General features: G+C 60.8%; 2 protein-coding genes across 6 annotated transcripts in view; one reads left to right on the forward strand and one right to left on the reverse strand.

The window, feature by feature from the left end:
• Positions 1 to 14: 14 nt before the first annotated feature.
• Positions 15 to 10,902, reverse strand: RHOBTB2 (Rho related BTB domain containing 2). Of its 2 annotated transcripts, none has more exons than XM_050325830.1 (10): positions 10,765 to 10,902; positions 5,881 to 6,082; positions 5,668 to 5,771; positions 5,391 to 5,576; positions 4,278 to 5,302; positions 3,296 to 3,414; positions 3,052 to 3,202; positions 2,861 to 2,949; positions 2,543 to 2,648; positions 15 to 2,449 (listed from the first exon to the last, which is right to left on the reverse strand). In XM_050325830.1, exons 1-10 carry the CDS (start codon positions 10,794 to 10,796, stop codon positions 2,211 to 2,213), a joined length of 2,253 nt encoding a protein of 750 aa, XP_050181787.1. In that variant the 5' UTR covers positions 10,797 to 10,902; the 3' UTR covers positions 15 to 2,210. The 2 variants fall into 2 exon arrangements, with proteins under 2 accessions (XP_050181787.1, XP_050181786.1); XM_050325829.1 differs by lacking the exon at positions 10,765 to 10,902 and adding an exon at positions 9,195 to 9,364.
• PEBP4 (phosphatidylethanolamine binding protein 4) overlaps positions 8,222 to 21,216 on the forward strand; it is a 79,422-nt gene continuing 66,427 nt past the window's right edge. Inside the window, exon 1 of one of the 4 annotated variants that reach the window (XM_050325849.1) lies at positions 8,222 to 8,269. Coding sequence is in view for 2 of the 4 variants with exons in the window: in XM_050325846.1 (XP_050181803.1) it covers positions 18,427 to 18,468 (42 nt within the window). In the remaining 2 variants the exon portion in view is untranslated. Of the gene's footprint in view, positions 8,270 to 16,001; positions 16,029 to 18,411; positions 18,469 to 18,575; positions 18,687 to 21,216 lie in introns of those variants that run through there. The other 3 variants (XM_050325847.1, XM_050325846.1, XM_050325848.1) reach the window with 3 other exon arrangements.

Genomic DNA, 21,216 nt, shown 5'->3' on the forward strand with positions numbered 1-21,216 from the left:
GACACAAGCAGGAGTTGTGTATTTATGTATTTATTTACCAACTGTTTACATGTTAACTTAAAAGTTAATATAAAAATATTGGTATTTTGGTATGCATGGTTGTGTGTGTTTATACAGAGCTCTGGCCCAGCCAGTTTGTTTATATCCAGTTTTTACATTTCTCTTTATGAAGGAAGAATTAACTTTTTTTTAAAAAAAAAAAAAAAAAAATCCTCCTGATTTCTCGTCTGGTTTTATTTCCCTCCCTCCCCCCACACACCCCGTGCTCTGCCAGGGTTTCAGTGGGCACCAAAGGAGCTGGACCAGATGCTCAGCAGCTGCTCCCTGTGGTGCCAAGGACCCAGCCCATGGAATTCGTGCATCCCACTGGGAACGCTCCCTGCCAGCGACGCTTCTGCCAGGGGAAAAAGCCCTCAGCAGCCAACCTGGCCTCTGCCTTTACCCCTACACCATGAGTCCTGTGCTCTTTGCTCCCTGCAAGGATAGGAGGGTGAAGTCTGTCCCTCGTGCAGGGGGTGGGACCCCGGGGCTGACCCCGGGGCCGGAGCTGCTCCGGCTCCACCCAGCCAGGGCTCTGTGTGCTGCAATAGCTGTGTGGCAAATCCATGCAGTGCTTTAAGTGAGAAGAGGGCTCTGCTGGCCCCAAAAAAAGCCCCTGGGGCTGCCCACCAGCCCCTGCACTGCAGTCGGGGTTTATCAGCAGCGCTGGGGCAGGTGCAAAAAGCGGGAGCTCTCAGTGCCCTGCCAGGAGGGTTCATGCTCAAGGGCCTGTCCTGGGCAGCCCCCTCGTGCCTGCTGAGCATGCAAACCTGGGCAGGGAGCTCCTGCAGAGCCAGGCACATGCAGGATGGAGGGCTGGGACACGGGAGCCTGGCCTGGGGGAGGCACGCAGGACCGGGCGCCCCGAGAGGAAAGGGAAAGAAACTTGTGGTCCTACCTGCTCGCTGGGGCTGCAGAGGGTGAGAACACCCGGGGTGAGCTCGCTGGAGCTGCCACCTCGCTCCTGCATCCACGGCCGAGGGGGGAGCATGCGGAAATGAGAGGCTCCAAGGTGCTCTGGGAGGCCAGCTGGGAAGAGGAGCAAGGTGGAGTGGGAGGGGACACACCGGGAGCATCCCTATGTGCTCCTTCCCCATCCCAGCTGGGGAGGGCGAGCGGAGGGTTTGGGTCCTTCCTGGCCTGCCCTGCAAAGCCCTGGGGCTGTGGACCTGCAGGGACACAGGTGGGACACGCAGAGTTAGTCTGATGGGAAAGCCACCTCTCTCTCCTTGTACCAGGGGTTTCGATGGATGGATCCTGCAGTGCTGTCCTGTCCCTGTCCATCCCAGGAGCGCTGGAAGGGGGGTGCTGGTGTCACCCCAAGCAGGGCACAAGGAGGTGCTGTGTCCAGGCGCTCCCTCCCAAACACACAGGGACCACGCCGGGCTTTGAAAATACCATTTATTCCAGGCTAAAAGCCCAAGCCGAGGGCCTGGGGTTGGTTTCTGGTGTGGCAGGTTGGGGGAGTGGGTTTGGGATCGGGTTGTTTTTTGTTTTTTTTTTTTTTGCTTTAAGTTTTCCTTTTAAAACAAAAAGAATGGGGAGGAGAGGACTCCAGTCCCCTCCACGCCCTGAATTAGGGACAGACCCCACTTGTAGGGGAATATGCTGCAGTGCCTGGAGGCACATGGGGACCAGGATCCCCTGCACTGTGCCTGACCCTGCTGTGAGTCAAAGGGGGTGGCAGGACCCCCACAGATGTCCAGGTGCCATCAGACACACAAACCATATCCCAACAGCTTCTGGTTACAAATCAAAGTGGAAGCGGGATGCGTTTCTTCTTCTTCTTCTCCTTCCTCATGCTGCCGATGTTCCAAACAAACAAAACAACAACAACAAAAAAAAGAAAAATCCAAAACAAAAGCACAACACAGCCCTCGTGCTCCTGTAAACATGAGTTTCTCCTGCTGCTCGGGCTCTGCCAGTCCTGCGGCGCTGGCACGGCGGTGCGGGGAGAGCAGGGCTCCAGGAGCACCAGGGGCTGGCCCTGAGCCCCCCCAACAGGGACAGACCCCCGTGGCCACCAATCTCCTCGGGGGCTTTGGCCCGCGGCGTCCGCTGCACGCCTGGCGCTGGGGCAGGTCACCCCCTGCTTCCTCCTCCTCCTCCTCCTCCTCCTCCTCCTCCCCGTCTCCTCCCAGGGATGCTGGAGCCAGGGCAAGGACGGGCTTTCAAACCACAGCCGAGGAGGAGGAGGAGGAGGACGAAGAGGAGGCTGTGGCTGCCGACGACGAAGGAGAGGAAGAAGGGGAGGAGGAGGCGTTCCAGAAGAGCCACCGCCTCTTGGGCTGCCGTTTGAGGTGGAGGTAGTCTTCCTTCTCCCGCTCCTTCTTCGCCCGCTGGTAGTGATCCTCCTCCTTCAGGTACCACACCGGCGGCCAGCGGTGCTTCTCGAAGTACTCCTGGTTCTCTGCAGGGAGATGGTTGGGGGGAGCAGGGGGGTGAGGGCAGTGCCAGGACCACCAAGACCCCCCCTTGTCATCCCACCCTGGCTCCCACTGACCTCCCGACATGGCCTTCATGTCCCGGGGGAACTTGCGGCAGACGTTGTTGTAGTTGGTGCAGATGTGATGGAGGCACCAGTCGGCGAGCTGGTAGGCGCAGTGGAACTGCAGGAGATGGAGCCCCACGTCAGAGACCCCAAGTGTGGACCAGCAGGAGGGATTCCCCCTATTTCTCCACCGACAGCCAAGACCCCGCTTGTCCCCTTGCCAGGGCAGTATCACCCACCCCCACACCCAGAGCCGCCAGACCCCTGTGTGTGTCACCACCCAGCACCTCGTGCCTCCCCAGCCCTGCCAGCACCGGGGTTCTGTCCTACCTGAGCCAGCTCCAGGAACACGAGCACATCCCCGTCGATGTCCACCATCATCTGGGCCGCCTCCATCAAGCCGGTGACCGTGTACTGCTCTGTTGGGGGACACACACGGGGTCACAGGGAGGCTGGGGCAGGGGGACACCCAGCTTGGGGACAGCGGGGTCACTGCCCTGCTGCAGCCCCCCTAGGCTCACCTGTGAGAGCCACCAGGTGCGGCAGGCAGAGGCGGTTGGCGAGGATGATGAGCTTCATGTCGTCGAGGTCGGGGCTGGAGCTGAACTGCCCCGTGTACAGGTACTCCAGCACCGCCCGCATGCAGCTCTTGCTGGTGTGAGGAAGTGCCACCTGTGAGATACACACACACACACACACATATGTGGTGTCACCTCCTGGCCGTGCCCACCTGTCTCCCAGGACAACCCCAGGACCCCTCCTCACCTCGTTGGTGGAGCTCTCCACGAAGGGGCCACCGAACATCGCGGCCATCCAGTCGCAGCTGGAGATGAGCAGGGGCTTGTGGGCACTGATAGCACCGTCATCCAGCACGAAGGTGACATCTGGGGACAAGCAGAGCGATGCTACCGGGGCTGCCTCCATCACCCGTGGCTCAGCCACCCCCTGCCACAAAGTGTCTTGCACCAGGAAAGGGGTGGAGTCTGGCACATCCTATATTTTTCCTTTGAAAATCTCCATCCTTTTTTCCAGCTTCCCCCACCAGCTCAGAGGGCTTCCCTGAGCCCCAGCAGTGCTCAGGCTGCTCTGAGAGATTTTCCCAGGTCATTCCACAACACATTTAAAAGCAAAGGGCAAACCAAGGAAGCAAACATCTCGCCCACGTTTGAGTCCTTGGAGAACTGGGAAGGACGCTGGGGAGCTCCTGCCCCCACTCCTCTGCTCTCCATAGCTTCTCCCAGGGGTGTGCCATGGGCCAGGACACAGCTGTCCCCTCACAGTGACAGCCTGACCACATTAGGATGAATCTTCACGAAACAAATCCAGCCGGAGGGAGGCTGGGACATTCACATCCCCCTGGGATGTCACCCCGTGCTGGTGGCCCGTGGTGCTCAGGGGAAAGCTGGGGAAATTCTGCTAAGGGCACTTGCTCCTGATAAATCAGATGACCCAGAGAAAAATCTGAGCTGGGAGGGAAGGAAGTCGCCTTTGCTGCGCTTCCATAAATAAACAGAGGTGCCGGACGGGCTGGGAGCAGGAAACCCTGGGGAAGGGCCCCTACACTCACTTTCTTGGGAAAAAAAGCAGCAGTAAAAGGTCCCAGAAAAGCGAAGTGTGAAAATCCCGGGAGAGGAGAGCAAACACCTGCTGACCCACGGCACGGCCGCTCACACGCAGGGCAAACCCAGGAGCCCCCCATCCACCCCTCAGAGCCCCCCACGGGGGAACAGGGTCCCTGCAGTCGTACCCGAGAAAGTCCCCTTGGCCAGGCATTCCTTCACCCGGTTGGTCCTCCGGACGTGGAAGGCTTTGGTGATCTCCTGGTTCATGAACGCCTCGTTGTTGAGGATGTTGGCCACCATCATCCGGAGGTCGAAGACCTCCAGCAGCTCGGCGATGTGGGCGATGTGCATGAGGTCCCGCTCGTTCTCATCCAGCTCCCCCGTGTACAGGTACTTCAGCACGGCCCGGAAGGGGCCCGGCTGGATGGAAGCGTCCATCTTCACCACCACCATCAGCTTGGACTTGTAGGTCAGCGGGTCTTCGGCCATCTCCTCCTGGATGCTGGTGAAAGCCCGGCTCCACGAGGAGAGGTTCCTGCCCCGCCGCAGCCCGCGCTCGCCGTTCTCGTAGCGGTTGCCCCGCAGGATGCCGTCACTGGTGGAGGCTCTAAGGCACGGTTTGCGCTGGCCGGAGCCGGCCTCCTCGGTGCTCTCGCAGATATCGAAGCTGGCGGCCCTGAGGAGGAAATCCCGCCCGTGGTGCCTCTCCTCCTGGTGCAGCATCCGCTCGGCGGCCGCGGTGACGGCCACCCCGAAGCCGTGCCCCGCGGCGCCCTGCTGGTCCTCCTCGCTCAGGTCCATGAGGAACAGGTCGTAGAACTTGGAGGAGGAGGTGGAGAGGTAGATCTTGTGTGCGTAGATTTTGATCTTCTCTTGCAGCACCAGGATGACGTCCGCGCACAGGGGGTCCTCCAAGAGGTGGGCTGGACGCTCCTCGTTGTTGGAAGGGGGGTCCGGGACGATGATGATGGGTGGAGGGGGCTTGGGGGGCAGGAAGGGGGCTTGGAGAAGAGGCCTCTGCACGTTGCGGAGGTGGGACTTCCAGAACTGCAGGTGGCGGCGGGAGATGAGGGCGGCGCGGATGGCGTTGTCGAAGACGTCCTTGACGCCAAACTGGGCCACCACGCTCGTCTCGTAGTAGGGGATCCCCAGCTCCTTGGCGACCTCCCTCCCCTTCTCCGGGGGCAGGATCTCGTTAGGTTTGATCGGCCTGAAAAACAGGGGAGGTAAGGAACCCTTCAGAGGAGGGGAAAGAGTCGAGCAGGACAAGGGCACCTCCAGGGCCCCGGGGGTCCCACCTGGCCAAGGGGCGCCGCGCCCGGTTGACGGCCTCCAGGTCGGCGTAGCGCAGGTCGAGCTGGCAGCCCACCAGGATGACGGGCGCGCGGGGGCAGAAGTGCTTGATCTCCGGGTACCACATGGTCTTCACGTGGTGCAGGGAGTTGGGGTTGGCGATGGAGAAGCACAGGACCACGACGTCGGACCTGCGAGGGGAGAGCGGGGTCAGGGTCCAGCTCCCCGCGCCTCGGCTCCGCCCTTCCCTCCCTGCCCTGCCCGGCTCTGCCCTCTCCCTACCTGCCGTAGGCAAAGCGCCTGTCCTTGTGGTGGTCACCAAAGGTGTCCCAGAGCCGCAAGGAGACGCTGACATCGTCTACCACATCCCGGGAGCGCTCCAGCACCTGCGGGAAAACGGAAACACCGTCCAGCTCAAGCAGCGCACGGAGGAGCAATTCACAGCTCTCCACCTCCTCGGGGTCACCCCGAGGGGTATCCATGAGCAGCCCTCACCTCCTGGCAGACGCGGTACTGGTCGATGGCCCACACCGTGGGCACGTGGGTGGCGAGGAGCTGGTACTGGGTCAGCGTGGCGTTGCAGGCGCGGGCGCAGATGAGTCGGGTCTTGCCCACCGCGTTGTCCCCGACCACGACGCACTTGATAGTTTCTACGTTTGGCCTCTCATAATCCATGTCAGAATCCATTAATTGGGACCTGCAGGGGGGAGCGGGGAGGGGGTGGCGTTGGCAGATGCACCCAGGACACGCCGGGAGGGCTGTCTGCAGACGGGTCAGGATGCCGGAGGGGGACAAAGGGATACTCTCGCTCCCTCCCAGCCCAGAGGAGCTCTGCAGCAGCCGCCCAGCCCTCCCTGGCTCACACTCCCCGCCAGGCCCCTTTAAAATTTCATGTTCTCGTGGCAGCGTGCGTTGCTGTGCCGTCAGACACATGCCCTGCGCTCGAGTCCGCCCTCCTCCCTCCTGCTCTCCGGCTCATGCTTGTTCATGTGAGATGAGGCTTCTTTTTTTTTTTTTTTTCTTTTCCCCCCTCCCTCCCTCCTTTTCCTTTTCTCCTTCTCCAGCGTTCACAGGCGAAGCTTCCAGATCTGCCCGAGCGAGTTCACACGCGGGCACTGCCGGTCTCGGGGGGCGGGCACACTGACCTGCCCCTCTTTCCCCACCCCATTCCCAGAGCAGGTATTTGCTCCCAGCTAAGACCAGCAGAGAAGAAACTTCTCATGTTTCCCAGAGGCTCAGCAGCCATCAGGATGGGGAAGGCTCCCAGCATCACACAGGAGCAGGTGTGACCCCAACCCCCCCGAGAGGGAGGTTGGTGCCATGGGTGCCCTGAGGATGGTGTGAAGCAACCCAGGTGTGCCATCCTTTGCCCGTTCACACCTCAGAGTCCAAACCAGCCAGGATTAACTCATCACGGCAGGGTTTGACATGGAGGAGGTCGAGGGAAAGGGGGAGATGGACAAAAAAAAAAAAGCCCCACATCCCAACGGCTCTGAACTCCCCAAAGCCGCAGATCTCTTCCCCCTTGTCGCTCCCTCCTGGCACCAGCCTCCTGAGCTTCTATAATAAACCACCGGCGCAGTGAGCGAAAATACCCGGTAACCGTGGCAACCGAGCCCTGCACGCGGGACCACGGCAGCGGCTCCCGGAGCCCGGCAAGGACTTCCCAATGTTAGCACCTCCCTCCCTCCGTGCACCTCCTCCCCCTCCCGGGCACACCTGGACACACCAGCGGCACGGGGGAGGGCTCAGCACAGCGTGGGATTGAGCCACGGGCCCCGTGGGCAGGTGCAGGCAAAGGCAGGTGGCACAAATCCCAGGTTGCTTCGGGTGCCAGCGGGCGCTGGTCCCCAAGGCAGAACTTCTCCGAGTAGTTGTCGCCCGCGTTCCACCCTTTGGGATGCAGGGAATGCATCCCAGAGGGCACTGAAAACCAGGAACAGCAGCCTCCTTGTGCTCAGCATGCTCAGAAGGAATCAAGGCAGGTGGTCCCCTTCCCCATTAGCCCCCCTCAAAATCCATTCCCATCCCTCCACTGCTGTTCCCAGTCCCCTGCTGCTCCCGGGGATCAGCTTTGCTCCGTAGGACCAGGAGATCCAGGAGATCTCCAGGGGTGTGTGTGTTGGGGGGGGGGTGGTTAGTGCTCAGGGACCTTCGCTGTGGTTATTTTTAGGCCCAGCCGTGCTCCCAAGTCGGCTGAGCTCATTTGGAAGGTGGGGGAAGGCACGTGGAATGACAACCGCGGTTGGCAGTTCGGATGGGGAGCTCGGCCCACCCCCAGCCGAGTGCAGGGGACTTGGGAGCCTGCCGGGAAAGTCTGGTGCCCTGGGGGAATTCGGGGCTGAGTCCTACCGGGATCAGTGCCCGCGATGAGGAGGGGGATGGTGGGACAGCAATGGGCACAAAATGGGGGTTCTCGGGAAAGCACAAACACACTGGGGAGCTCTGTTGGCCCCACAGGGGGGGCTCACAGCCCCCCACCCACAAAACCACCCCAGGAGGGGCTGAGGCTTTCACAGGGGCAATTTCAGCTGCAGCCCCCTCCCCGCCTTCCTCACCATCCCCTCTCTCCCAGGGATGTCTCCAAAACCCACCGGAGAGCAAGAAACAACCTGAGATGCCAAGATGTCGGAGTTCCCCCCTAAGGAAAAGCTCTTCCCCGGGGAGCAGGGCTGCTCTGGCCAGCAGCCCCCCACCCAAACCACAGGCACCCAATTCACACCCACCCTTCCCCAAGGAGACCCCCAAAATTGCTCCTTCCAGGCTCCCAGCCTGTGGTTGCCAAGGCAACTGCACCATCACCCCGGGAGCCGTCGCTTAGCAACTCCCCGGCTAAAAATCCTCCATCCCGCACCTCGCCAGGGCAGGAGAACCCCCCAAACCGGTGAGGGGAGGGGTGGGGGAACTGCCCCAAAACGGCAGCGATGCTCAAAAATAACGCGGCACCTCCCGTGAACCTCCCCGGCAGCCGCGGGGTGCGGGAGAAACGGGGCCCGGAGGCAGCCGGGGCTGTGGAGGCCGGCGGGAGGCGGTGCGGGAGGCGGTGCGGGAGCGGGGCCCCGAGCGGGGCTGCAGCACGGCCGGGGCCGGGGGATGCGGCGGGCGGGGGTGGGGGGCACTGGGATTTGGGGTGCGGGGCTGTGGAAGGGGCCGGGGAGCAGCAGGAACACTGCAAAGGGGTCGGGGAGAACCGGCAACGGGATGCGGGGGCTTTGGAAAGGGACGACGGAGCACCCGGACTGCGGGTGCGGGGCATTGCAAAGGGTCTGGGGAGGAGCCAGGCCGGGCGTGCGGGGCATCGCAAGGGGTCTCAGAAGTGCTGGGAGCAGCCAAATCGGGGGTGCGGGGCACTGCAAGGGGGCTCAGGGGTGCTCGGAGCAGCCAAATCGGGGGTGCGGGGCATTGCAAGGGGGCTCAGGGGTGCTCGGAGCAGCCAAATCGGGTGCGGGCATCGCAAGGCCAGGGTGCTCGGAGCACCCGGATCGCGGGTGCGGGGCATCGCAAGGGGGCTGGAGAGCATCGGGAGCGGGCGTGGGGCATTGCAAAGGGGACGGACGGGAAGCACCCGGGGATCAGGGGTGCGGGGCATCGCAAGGGGTCTCGGGGGTGCACGGAGAGCCCGGCCCGGGGTGCGGGGCACTGCCAGGCGGCGGCGGGTGCAGGGCGAAGGGGCCGGGCCCTCGCTGCCCCCCGCGCCCCGCACCGGGCCGGGCCGGGCAGGATGCGCGGAGGCGGAGCGGGAGACGCGGGGCGGAAGCGCTCGGGGTGGTTTTTATCGCCCTCCTTCCCCCTCCCCTGGCGGTACTTACACCAACACAGACGAAGCGGCGGCTCCCAGGGGCCGGGGCCGGGCTCGCCCCTCCGGACATGGCCACGGCGCAGGTTGCGCGGCTCGGCGGGGCACGGCTCGGGGCCGCGCTGCGCGGCTCAGGGCCGGGGGCGCGGGGGCCCATGGCGGCGGCCGGGCCGCCCCGATCTCCGCATCCGCGGCCCGCTGCGCTGCGCGGATCCCCCCTGCGCCGGTCCCGGCCCTGCTGCGCGGAGCGCTGCGCGCTGCCCTGCGCGCTGCAGTCGCGGCCGCCCCGCCTTTCATTCACAAAAAACAAGCGGCCCCCGCCGGAGCCCCGCCCCGGACCCCTCCCCCGACACCGCCCATTGGCTGAGGGAGACATTGGGGGTGTCCTGGGGATGGAGGGGGGGGGATGCGGGCGCGTCCTGCCGCGTTTGGGACCCCCGTCCTGCCCTACCGTCCTTCAGCAGGAGGTTCTATCGTGACACTCACCACCACCACCTAATCCTGACTTCCATGGGACCCCCATCCTGCCTTACCCTCCCTCGCAGGGGACTCCGTTGTGCCCCCCCCCCCAAATCCGGACTTCCATGGGAACCCATCCTGCCCCATGTCCTGGCCCCTAGTCCACCACTGTATGGATTTCTATCCCTCCCACCTTGCATGAGACCCCCACTGTACCCTTACCCCTCCCCCACACCTTCCATCATCTGCGACATCCATAGGGGTGGTGGTGGGAGGGTGATGACACCCTCATCCTCCCCCTGCATCTCCCCTCCACCCTTCCTCTGCATCCTTCCCTCCCCTCAGCCCCCAGTCCTGATCCGGGGAAGGAGTGCACCCCCTCCTGCCCCCCACTCTGAGCACCTTTCCCCCTCCCCATGTTTCATGGGGCACGCACAGGGCTGCCAGCTCCCAGCCGGGCCATGAGGGGTCCTGGTGGTGCTCCCCAGCCAAAAGCCCGGCTGTGGTTGGGGCTGTGCCAGAGGAGACCCCTCACAACCCCTCAGACCACCCCCAAAACCCTTTCAGGGCCGGTTCTCCCAGAGTGGGAAGGGGGGGAGCAAAGCTGCTCCATCCATCCATCCACGCTCTCCAAGCACAGGCCACACGCTGCACTCCTGCCTTTTTATCCTACTTATTGCAGCGCCCCTCCTCACCCTGGGGGCATCCCCCTCAGCCCCCCCTAAATCTGAACCCCGCAGGGCATAAAAGAAACAACCAAAAAAAAAACTCCGAGTCATCTTCGCAGCGCGGCTGCCGGGAAGGCGCCGAGCGCTCCGGCCCCGCTGCTCTGACCCCGCAATATCCGCATCATGTGATCCTCGCCATCCCTTCCCGAGCCTTTCGCCTGCCTTCTCCGCTCCGCTGAGCCACGCTGGGCTCTCCCCCCTCCCTTAGGAGCGGCCTGATCCCTTCCTTCCTTCCTTCCTTCCTTCCCCGCTCGGATCAGCCGCTCCGGCCGCCCCGACGCTGATGCGGCGCCGCATCAACCCCGGGCGTCGAAGCGCAGCGCTCCCCTCACCTCGCACCTTCTCCCCGCAGCTTCCCCCCCTCCCCAGCCCGGCCAGCGCCCCCCCCCGCCTCACCTAACGCGCAGGACGGGGATCTGCCTCTCCATAGCAGAAGGAGATGGAGCCGCTAATTTAGGGAGGGAGAAGCCCTGTAGGCTTTGGAGATGGCACACGCAGCTCGCGGCGCTGCCTCCTGTGCCCACGCCGGGACCGCGAGCGGGCGGCGGAGCTTTTTGGCTCCACGCAGAGCTATTTAATCCCCCCCTCCCTGCAACGGGAGCTGCGAGCAGCCAGAGCCGCAGCCCGGGGCTCTCCCTCTGCTTCTTGGAGTGGGTCACGGGGAAGGAACACGTAGAGCTTGTTTGCCAGCCGCATGATTTGGCTTATTTGCTCTCTTTGTAGCAGGTGCTTAATTGTGGCAGAAAGGGTTCCCGGCAGCTTTCAGGGCAGCCAAATTGCAGACTGCCCTCCTCCTCCCAGCCAGGCAAAACAAAAGCACAATTGTCACTCGCAGGCGAAACACGCCGGGGCTGCGTAGCTCGAACCGGCCCCTTTTCCCGGGAGAAGGGTTTCCCGGGAAGAGAGAGCCGGTGGCTGGAGGCACCTGGGGAGGGCACCAGGCAGGGAAAAGGGCTGGGGAGCATCTGTGGAGCACGTGGATGCTACTCACAGCCCCCCTGCTCCGTGGGAGGAGGAACACGAGTCTCAGCTGACTTTGCTGCAACAAGCCAGCCCACAGCATGGCATGGCATGGCATGGCATGGCATGGCATGGCATGGCATGGCACAGCTGCCAGGTGAGATCTCCCCTCCCTCAGCACTGCTGTCTCTGCCAGGGCTGTGATTAAAAGGCTGTTTCCTCCCTGCTCCCATCTCTCTCTCTGGTTTAAGCCTCTTGCACTCGTCCCCAGGGCCTCCCATCTGTCCAGCTCTGTAATCACCCTCCCTCCCAGGCAGGCAAAGAGCTCCAAACCCGAGGGCTGAGCGCTGGGGGTCACCCCAGGGAGCTCACACTGCTGGTACCAAGCACCCCTTTTCACCCCACAGCGTCCTCCTGCCTCCTCTGCTGCTCCCCAGGCCCCCAGGACATGAGCAGACATTGCTCCAGCCGTGCCCTCCCCAGTAAACTTTATGACTCTCTAATTTAATGCCCATGGGGCGTTTCCACCCCTCCCAGGTGCTGCCAGGCCCCTGCCCAGCCTTGCTGAGGGTCAGGATGCAGGAATCCAAATCCAAACCCTTTTACTCCTTGGAGCAGCCAGAAAATGCTCTGCAACCTCTGGAGCTTTCCCTGCTCTGCCCCCACCAGTGCTCCCCCTTCCCTGACCCCCAACTCAAGCTGAGCTATGCCCTAAGCAGAGTTTTCCTTCTTATCCATGGGAGAAAGAGGCATCACAGTGAAGTGCGTCAGAGGGGAGCAAAGAGCAAAGTCCCCTGGAGAAAGTGGCTGGAGGAAAAGTGCTGGAGTGGGGAGGCTGGAGGTGACAGCTCAGGGGAGGAGGGTACTTACAGGCTGTGAGCCATGGCAGTCATCTTCCCGGCGGGTCTGCCTTTCCCTTGGCTTTCCATCTCTTTCTCTTGGCAGATTCTGAAAGGAGAGGGCAGAAAGGATCTGTAAAAACAGCTCCAAACACGGACTCAGACCCTAAAGCCACCCCGTCCCTCTGCACAGTGTCACCCCGTGACCCTGGGGACAGGGAGCCTTTGGGAAGGGCAAGTCCTCGCCAAGAAGTGTCCCAGTGTGGGGACAGAGCTGTCCCTCCTCTTCTCACCGTCCCTATGTCTCACTGCCAGGTCTGCCCTCCTCTTGTGCCACCCCATTTCACCGTGCAGAGCAGTCTGAATAAACAGATCTGTGCAACAGGCACACACAGCCCCAGCACTGCAGGATTCACAGTCACAACCTCCCCTCGGCCCCAGGGGTCCCCCAGTTCCCACCCCTGCTCCAAGCACCTTACCCTTGGGCTAAGGGCCTTCCCTGTGGGCACGGGTACCCTGGGGTGGCCAGCAGAGCAGCAAGCCCTCCAGCATGTTTGGATTGCCCAAGGCTCCCCTCCCAGGAGCTCTGGAGCCAGGCAGGGCAGCAGGGCTGTCCCTCCTTCCCCTGTCACTGCATCAGCAGTGCCTGCCCACGTCAGGCTGGAGCAGAGTCCAGCCTGGGCTCTGCTCCTGGCAAGGCTCACGCCTGGCTCCTCCTGGGAATTGGGTTCCAGGGAACCACCACGGCGCTGGGTCCTTCCATGGATTCACCAGGAGGAGCAATAAGGGTCAATCCTCCGTTTTGCTGCTCTGAAAACCCAAAATCTCCATTTTTTTTTTTCCTTCCTGGGATCTCCTTGCTAAGGGCAGCTGCCAGAGGCGTCTTTGTGGGCTGCCCAGCCCCATCAGCAGCCAGGGAGGGAGGTGCCAGGTCAGAAAAAAATGAGGTTTGTGGGTTTGATATCCACTGGGAGCCAGGAAGAAGGAGAAATCTTCAACCAGCACTTTGCAAAAATGGCAGACCCCAACCCTAATGGGGCAAGAGTGGGGACAAAGGGACCCTGCACCACTGGAGATGGCCCACTGGGATGTGCCAACACACTGGTGGGGAGCAGGCCGGAGAGGAGAGCCCCAGGAAACAGCTGATACCAGAAGGAGAGGTCTAAAACAAGTGAAAAAGAACATTTTTGCACCTCTCATCCCCTGTTCTGACAGAGCAGAAGGGTCTGTCCCCGAGCCAGGAGATTGGGGTGCTCTGGAAATTCACTGTGGCCCAGCTGCCCACCTGGATCCTGTCTCCCAGCCCTGGAATCAGCCACCTGATCCTCCCCAGGGTGACAAGTCACCCCGCCATCGACACCACTGCACAACTTCAGGGATTCAGCGCTCAGCTTATAAATATTTAAACCCAGAAGGAGCCGTGTACTCCTGTAAAATGCGACTTATTACACAAGCACAGCCTCCCTTCGCCCCAGCGCTGAGCTAATGAACATTTGGGGCTCTCCAGAAGGATCTTTCGCAGCTTGAAAACCAGGTCAGGGCAAAATCCAAGCTCCTGGCCCTCGTGTGCGGGATTTCTGAGCCCTCCAGCTGGGATATGTTGGGTTTACCACCCTGGTGGGTGCAGGAAACGCCGCTGAGGTGGAATCACAGCTGAGGCTGCTCCTCCAGCTGCCTCTTCCTGACATCTCGGCAGGGTTTTGGGGTGCAGGGCCGGCCCCACAATCTGGGAGAGGCTGCAGCTGCAGCCCGGAGCACTGACAGGCTCCCACCGGCCCGGCTGCCTCATGCAGCATTCACAGTTTCATACGGTATTAAGAGCTGCTGACGCCTCGTGAAAAAGCTGTGAAAAGCTTCTATTTGGGGAAAGTTCCTCTTATAACGGTGCATCCTGTGGCTTCTCTGTTTCCCTTTTCTCCTGGTTCTCTTGCACAAAAAAATAGGCGGATTATGTTGCCAACCAGCCTGGGCTCTTCAGCAGAGAAGGAAAATAACTCTCCGAGCAGCTTCCCCCCAGGGAATTCATTCTCACATTGCAGCCAGGGAGCTGCTGTGGGTGGGGGGTGGGTGCCTGGGCACTGATGGTCAATGAGAAGGGGGAAAATGGGACCCTCGTGGGGTCCCGGAACAGAGCGTGGTGTGAGGTCTGGGGGGGCTGCATGTCTCCTAACGGGAGGAGAAATGCTGGGTTTGCTTGTTTTAGACCTTTCCCTAGGTGTCAGCTGTTTCCTGGGCCCTCCTCCCCACTCTGCTCCCCAGCACATCCCGGTCCTGCCATCTCCTTTCACCCCCACTGCTCTCCCCCGTTTAAAAAAAACCACCACAACTGAATTAAAACATCAAAGAACGAGGAGTCTGTTTCTAAGCAACTGTCTCCAAGAAGGGATGGAGAGCAGAAGAAGGGGAAGAAGCGATGCTGGGTGGGGGGAGAAAATTCGTGGGGATCCCAGAGCTCCTGTTGGGGTGAGGGAGGGAAGGAACGGCTGGAAAAGAGGGAACACGGGGTGTCAGGCAGCACTGGGAGCAGGCCAGGAGCCCCTGGAGTGGGAAAATCACCCTCTTCCATCATCACAGAGCCCGGCTGCAAGTCCTGGCCTGAGGGAGGGCGGCCTCGCCTTGTACCCTTGCTTGCGAAACAGCTCCCAAATCCCCAAAACCACTTCCTACCCTAACGGCTCCCGGCCGGAGGAAGCGGCGGCAGCACCGCCCGTCACCCTGCCTTGGCAGGAGCCTCGGGGAGGGCGGTGACACCAGCCCTTGGTGGCTGCAGGGACGTCCTGACGACCTGCCAGGAGACATCAACACCCCTTATTGGAACGGGAGAGAGCCTCTGGTTCGATCCGCGCTGCTCCCCGGGAGCAGAGAGGAGGGTGGATCTGTCCCACGCTGGAAGCTCTGTGCCCCCACGGCTTGGTGTCACCCGTGGCTCCGCCTGAGCACCCACCTCGCTACCCACGGGCCACTTGTTAAGCCCTGAGGGCCACCAGCACAACCAGAGGAGCCTCTTGGGGTCGGACACCCCAAATCCCGACAGCTCAAAGGGCAGCAAAGGGACCATGACGGAACGAGGGGCTGGAGGGTCTGCATCACCCCGGGGGCTGGAAACAGCCTCGGGGACACTCAGAGCTCCTCCTGTGCATGAACCAGCCCCTCTCCCACCCACTTCCCAACCCCCAAATCCCACACACCTCTACACCCCCCCTCCATAACTTCCCGGTGGAGAACCACCCCCCCCAGCCTCGCCATCCCAGGAGCAGCCCTGGCAAATCCCTGGGGAGAAATGAGGAGGGGGTAGATCTGCTCCGGGGGGTAGATCTGCCCCGTGGTTACCTGTGTGCACCGGCCCTGCGCCGTCCCGTCCCGCGGCTCTTCCCTCCTCTCCAGCAGCCGCCTTCCCTTTCCAGGTGCTAACTGGCCCGGACAGGTAGGACCCATTTTTATACGCTCGCCCATGTGATCCAAACAAATGCCCTAGGGATGAGTTTTTGCACTGACACAAGGAAAGGGGCTGGGACTGAAACCTGTTGGACCACAATCCGAGCTCAGCGGGGCAGGAATTTTCCACTCCGGAGCCGCTCTGGGTGCGCCGGCGGCGCGGCACGCGCCGGGGCCTGCATCTCCCTTGCTCCCCAAAATCCACCCGCCCTGCGCTTCCCAAGTCTTTCCAGACTCGTTCCTAAGTGCTTCCTGTATTGCAGCCGGAGTAAACCAACCCGTGGGATGGTTCCAGGATGGAGGGATGGATGGGAAGTGTGAAGGAATATGCTTGAGGCACTGATTACATCTTAAGTTCTGCAAAGCGTTTGTTATTTTTTTTCCCGTGGTCCCTGGAAGAAAACACAGCAGAAGATGCCAACCAGGGTGAGGAACAGGGAGGAATCCTTTGCTCCTGGAAAAGGGTGCTCCCTTGTAGCTTTGGGGCTTGGGAATGGTACTTCTGACCAGGTTTTGAGGTGTTTTGTTTTTGGAGCTGCCCAACCTGTGTGGGTCCTGCACTGGGATGCTCCTCACGGCTCCCCAGGGATGCTGCCAGCGTGGTGCTGTGGGAAGGCAGGCAGATCCCAGGGCACGGTGAGTCCAGGTGACCAGAGATGACCAGGACGGGAGTGGAAAAGGGAGGGTGAGCTTTGGAGCAGTGAGTCAATGGGAACCAGGGGACCGGGGAAATGGCCACGGGCCACGGAAAGGAGAGGTGGCTGAATCAGTGGGAACAGCCTGTGACTCAATGGGAAAGGAGGGAGCTGACGGGCTGCTGAGCTGCAGGTGGCTGGTGGGCTTTGAAGGACCCAGGAGGAGGCCCTCGTGCTGGAAAGGCTCCGTTTTGGCTGCTCTGCTCCGAGGGACGGGAGCGCGGCCGCAGAAATGCTGGCTGCGGGTACCGATGGAGCTGATAAGAGCGGGAGAACGTGCTGCTCGGCACACACGGGGCGCTCGGGCCAGGTCTTGCCTCACCTCACCTCCTAATTGAGGCGCTTGCTGCGCCCCGGGCGCCTCTGCCGCGGAGCGGGGCTGGCACCGGGGCTTACTCACACCTCCAGTATGTTCTGTCCCCTCTGGGGGCACAGCCACTTGCTCCGGCTCTAGTTACGAAGGGAACTGAGGGGGGGGTTTTATGCCTAATTCTGCGGCAGGTACTTAAAAGCTCCCCTTTTGCTGGGTCACAGAGCAAAGAAAACGTTCCCCGCCCGGAGCGATGGCTCGTTTGCAGCTGCTTTGCCCCCTGTGCTGCTTGGAGCATCTGCAAATGGCCCTGATGTCCCAAAATCGCTCTCTCCCTGCTGGGAGGGTCGCCCGGGGTGGGGTCTCAGCTTTTGCTCAGCCTCTGAGCCGGGTCCAGGGCTCAGCCCTGCCAAGAAGCTGGTCCTGGGCTGGGGCTGTGCCAGACCCGGCTGGGCACGGGCTCCCCTCCACTGCTGGCTCCTCCGGCACCGGGGATACTGCTGCTGTAAGGAGGGGTAGGTGGGAAAGGGGGGGAGCTGCTGGCTGCGTTGGGGGTGCCAGGCTGTTTTCTCTCACTTTGCAGCAGGTTGGTTTGTTGGGGTGTCAGGGCAGGGCCTTTGTAACCCTGCTGGTGTGGGGAGCTGGAAATAAGGGGCGTTTTCGGGTCACCTCCTAGGCCAGGGTGCCAAGGGGCTGGGAAAAACGACTGGGGGCTGGGAGAACCCTCTGGACATGATATCCATGCTCAGGGGAGTTACCCCCACTCCTTCCAGCCCACAGAGCAGTTTTGGGGGGGGCCTGGGGCTGGTCTCTGCAAGGAGCTGGGACTCAGCTGAGCTCGTTAAACCTGTACAAACCCCTGCTGCAAACCAGTTAAACCCATTTAGGGAAGGGTTAAGCCAGTTTAGTGTGATTTGGGAGTCTATTGATGCAAAGGTTAATCTGGTATAAGTGCATCAACAGCGGGGATTTGAACCAATTTAACTGTTCTGTCTCCCTGTTTTCCCTGTGTGACTTAAGGGAGGGTCCAGCCTGTGCTTCCACTTCATCCCAGCCTGCAGAGAGCTGTGGAAAGAGGGAGAAAATAACCCAGAGACTGAAGGGGGGATGAGCAGGCTGAATCTGAAACGATGCTATTTATAGCCATCTCTGCCCAGCCGGCCTAAATTCCACGCAGGTCCCCAAGCCCAGCTGGCAAGGGGGGTGGGGGGAGCAGCAGGATGGGGGGCCAAGCCGAGGGGGTCCTGCCCTGCCCATCACCCCTGGCCGGGGCGGCTCGTGGGGCCGGGCTGAGCCCCACCTGAGTCAGAGCAGAGGATGCTCCTTCCTCATCCGCAGCTCCTCATTAACCCGCTGCCCCAGGGCTTTCCCACGAGCCTCATCCAGCCGGGCCCCGAGACCTGGAGGAGGCGTTTGTTTATTTATTTATTTTTTTTTTTCCGCTGTCATTCCCCGAAGGGCTGTAATCACAATTAGAGCGTCCACGAGGCACGGGGCAGAGATCCACCTCCTCACCGGGGCTGGAGTGTCCCGGAGAAAGAGCGTGTGTGTGTGTGGAGGGGTAAAAGGTGGAAAAGCCTGGCTGACCCTTCCCTAACCCAATCCCGCTGTCGTACCCTGCCCACACAGCTTCCCTGGGGAGCGGAGGCCACACCTGAGGGTTTCTCAACGCTTTCCCTCCGCGCTGCTGTCGCGTGTCGCTGTTGCAGCAACGCTCAGTGGCTTTTCCCGTCTCCAGGAGCGGGATAGGATCGGGGGCGGGGGGGTTGGAATTTGAGCCAGGAATCTAAAGAGGTGCCGAGCAGTTCCGCCGGTGCGGATGGGAAGGAATGCGAGCGGGATTCGATTTGGCAGCGTCCCGGTGAGCAGCGGGCTGGGCTGCGTGTGCCAGCACCGCTGGGAGCCGGGATCTGCCAGGCTGAGGGAGCTGCTGGAGGAGGAGAGGCTCCCGCACCGCTCCTGCGCCTGCCTTGTGACTGCGAAATGAATGTGCTTAATATAGGCCAAGTGAAAACATTCTTCCCAAAATAGAAGACCTTCCCCAGAAGGAGCCGCAGCTCCGGCAGGAGCAGTCACAAGGTACCTGCCGAGGCACGGTGGGCTCTGCCAGGTGTTGGTTGTGCAACGCTGCACGTCCAGCAGCGTGGGACCGGCCGGCTGCCACCAAGGTCACCTCCCCCGGGCCCTGCGTCCTCCCGGTGACCTCCCCGAACGTGCCAACCGCTCCAGGGTGCCAGATGCTGCTCTGGGAGAGGAGTTCACCGGTGGGGAGGGCGCCCACGGGGGTTTTGGGAGGCGGGTGGCCCCCCCCGTGCCGGGCTGGGGGTGCTGTCAGATGCTGCAGGGGATGGGATGTGTCCCCCCCGCTCGTGGTGCTGCTGGAGCTGAGGTTTGGGATGGGGCCGGCAGGAGAAGGGGTGATTCCCCGTGTGATGCAGCGTGGGGGTGGCTCTGTGGGCTGCTGCCAGGCTCAGGGGACTGTACCCTGCTTGTGTGCTCGGCGCCTGGAAAATATCGCGTATTCCTCCTCTCCCGAGGGCTCCTGTGATGCACAGCTGAGGCAGAGGGAGGGGGGCTGGTGCCCTGGTGCCAAGGAAGGTTTTTGGGGGTCACAGCAGCCTTGGCTCTGTGCTGGTGGTTGGTTGGTGCTGCACTGGCACCTTCTGTTGTGAGGAGCTTGAAGGTAAAAAGCGTCCTCTCCCTGATCCCACAGAGATTCCTGCTCAGAGGGTGCTGCAGGAGGTGGATGCTGCGGGTCCAACCCCTTCTTTTTGGGTCTCTGACCCTTCCCCTTCAGCCACTCATGACCTTCCCACTGTGACAGTGATGTTTAATCCAGCCTGACCAGACACAGCTTCCTGCCAGGAAAATGGGGCAGGAGAAGGGGGTGTGTGGTGGGGGGAGTTCAGGGCTGGATCTCTGGCAGGTATAAAGAGAAAAGCCAAAAATCCTTCTGTGCTAATCTGCCAGGCTGCACCAGGGATCTGCACCTGGTGCTCTGCACAATGCAGAGCTCTGCTGTTCCAACCTGCAGGCCCACAGGGGGAAGGCTGGGGGAAAGTGTGGGGATAAATACAACCCCCTCACTCTGTGTTTTGCCTCAGAATCTTGTTAATGCTGTAAAGACACAAAAATCCAGGCTCAGCTATTGAACCCTTTATGATCTGGGGTCTTTAACCCCTGACCCCAGCGTGGCACCAGACAGACGCTGCCCCATCCCTTAAATCCACTTAAAATTCTCCAAGGAGGAGACTCAGCCCCACAAATCAGTGCAGATGCAAATTTACGGGCTGTCCTGGGATAAACGGGTTTTTTGAGCTCACAAAGCTCTTGCCCTGAGGGTTGGCTGGGACAAGGTGAAGGTGACCTTGAGGTCCTTCAGTTGGAGCAGGGAATGAAGTTGTTGGCCGTGCAAGGAGGGAAATGTGAGGGCAACCTGTGGAGAGGGGAGATAAGAGGCCCAGCAAGGCCAGGGCACGAGTGGAGGTGCAGCAGGTTATGAATGGAGAGAGAGGATGTGGTTTTCTGTTTCCTTTTCTGATTGCTATGGAATAAAGGGCTGAAAAATGGGCTTCCTGCAAGGCCAAGATTGAGGGAATTCCCCTGGCCACCGAGGCTCTGCCAAGTCCTTTGCTTTCTACCCTCTTGCTGGTTGGTATCAACAGTGTAAATACTGCTTTTTTTTTCAGTGAGTTGGTTTTTTTTTCAGCCTGGAGGAGTTGGTTTGTAGGAGCTCTTCAGGTGCTTTGCTCGCAGGTCCCTCAGTGGTGGCACTTCCAGGGGGAAACTGAGTCAGGGAGGTGCCACTTGGAACTGGGATTTTTCTCCCAAATCAGAGGGAAATGCTGGATGTTGAAGGAAGAGCTGAGCTGAACTGATGCTTGGGGGTCTCAAGTGGGAGTAAAAAGAGCATATTTATCACTCAGAAATGCTTTTGCTCTCTAAAAGGAGAATAAACCCTCACTGCCAAGAGCTTTGGCTCTCTGGCAAGAAAGGGATAGAGTTTTTAAATGGCTTCAGTGGTGAGTTAAAACTCTGGGAGGAAATACCCCCCCCAACCTTCCAAGTGCCAGGCTTCCTGTGTCACGGGACTGGGGCAGCTCAGGATCGGCGTCTCCTCCCTGTCCCCGCAGGCAATCATTGTCTGGGGAGAGCTGAGGTCACCTGATGGAACGGGATGGAAGCAAGCTTGGATTCCAAGAAAACTGCCTTTGCCACGGGGGAGAAGATGAAACAATCGCTCCTGCACTGGTTTATCTCGAACCAGCAGCGGGCAGGAAGCTGCAGGATGGGGTGGGAAGTTGCACAGCTTGCAAACAATGTGTTCTTGGCCCGTGTCGGAAGCAAAAGCAGCTTTCTTCTGACCCTCTAAAGTGAGATTCTGATCTGGAAGCACCTGCTTTGCATTAAAACCCTGGGATTAAGTAAACAAACTGCAGCAGAGCTGGAGGCTCTGCACATGTTGGAGCTTTGAGAGCCCATCAGATTCATCTGATGGCCTTGGGGTTCCTCCAATACTTGTGTTTTTGGCTCCACTTTTGTCCTAAGGCTCTCTGTGCACCCTGGGAAATATTTTTGGCACCTTGGCAGCATCTTATGGGGCTGTGGG

The sequence above is a fragment of the Myiozetetes cayanensis genome, unplaced genomic scaffold, assembly GCF_022539395.1.
Source record: "Myiozetetes cayanensis isolate MyiCay16 unplaced genomic scaffold, myiCay2020 scf30, whole genome shotgun sequence".
NCBI lineage: Eukaryota > Metazoa > Chordata > Aves > Passeriformes > Tyrannidae > Myiozetetes > Myiozetetes cayanensis.

What these genes read in the sequence shown, in the direction of transcription:
- RHOBTB2 (XM_050325830.1), bottom strand. Translation starts at nt 10,796, where the DNA reads ATGGAGAGGCAGATCCCCGTCCTGCGCGTTAG. An exon ending in GCACCTGGTGGCTCTCACAG is followed by an intron (nt 2,950 to 3,051) that starts GTGAGCCTAGGG and finishes GTCCCCCAACAG; the next exon opens with AGCAGTACACGGTCACCGGC. An exon ending in CATGAAGGCCATGTCGGGAG is followed by an intron (nt 2,450 to 2,542) that starts GTCAGTGGGAGC and finishes ATCTCCCTGCAG; the next exon opens with AGAACCAGGAGTACTTCGAG.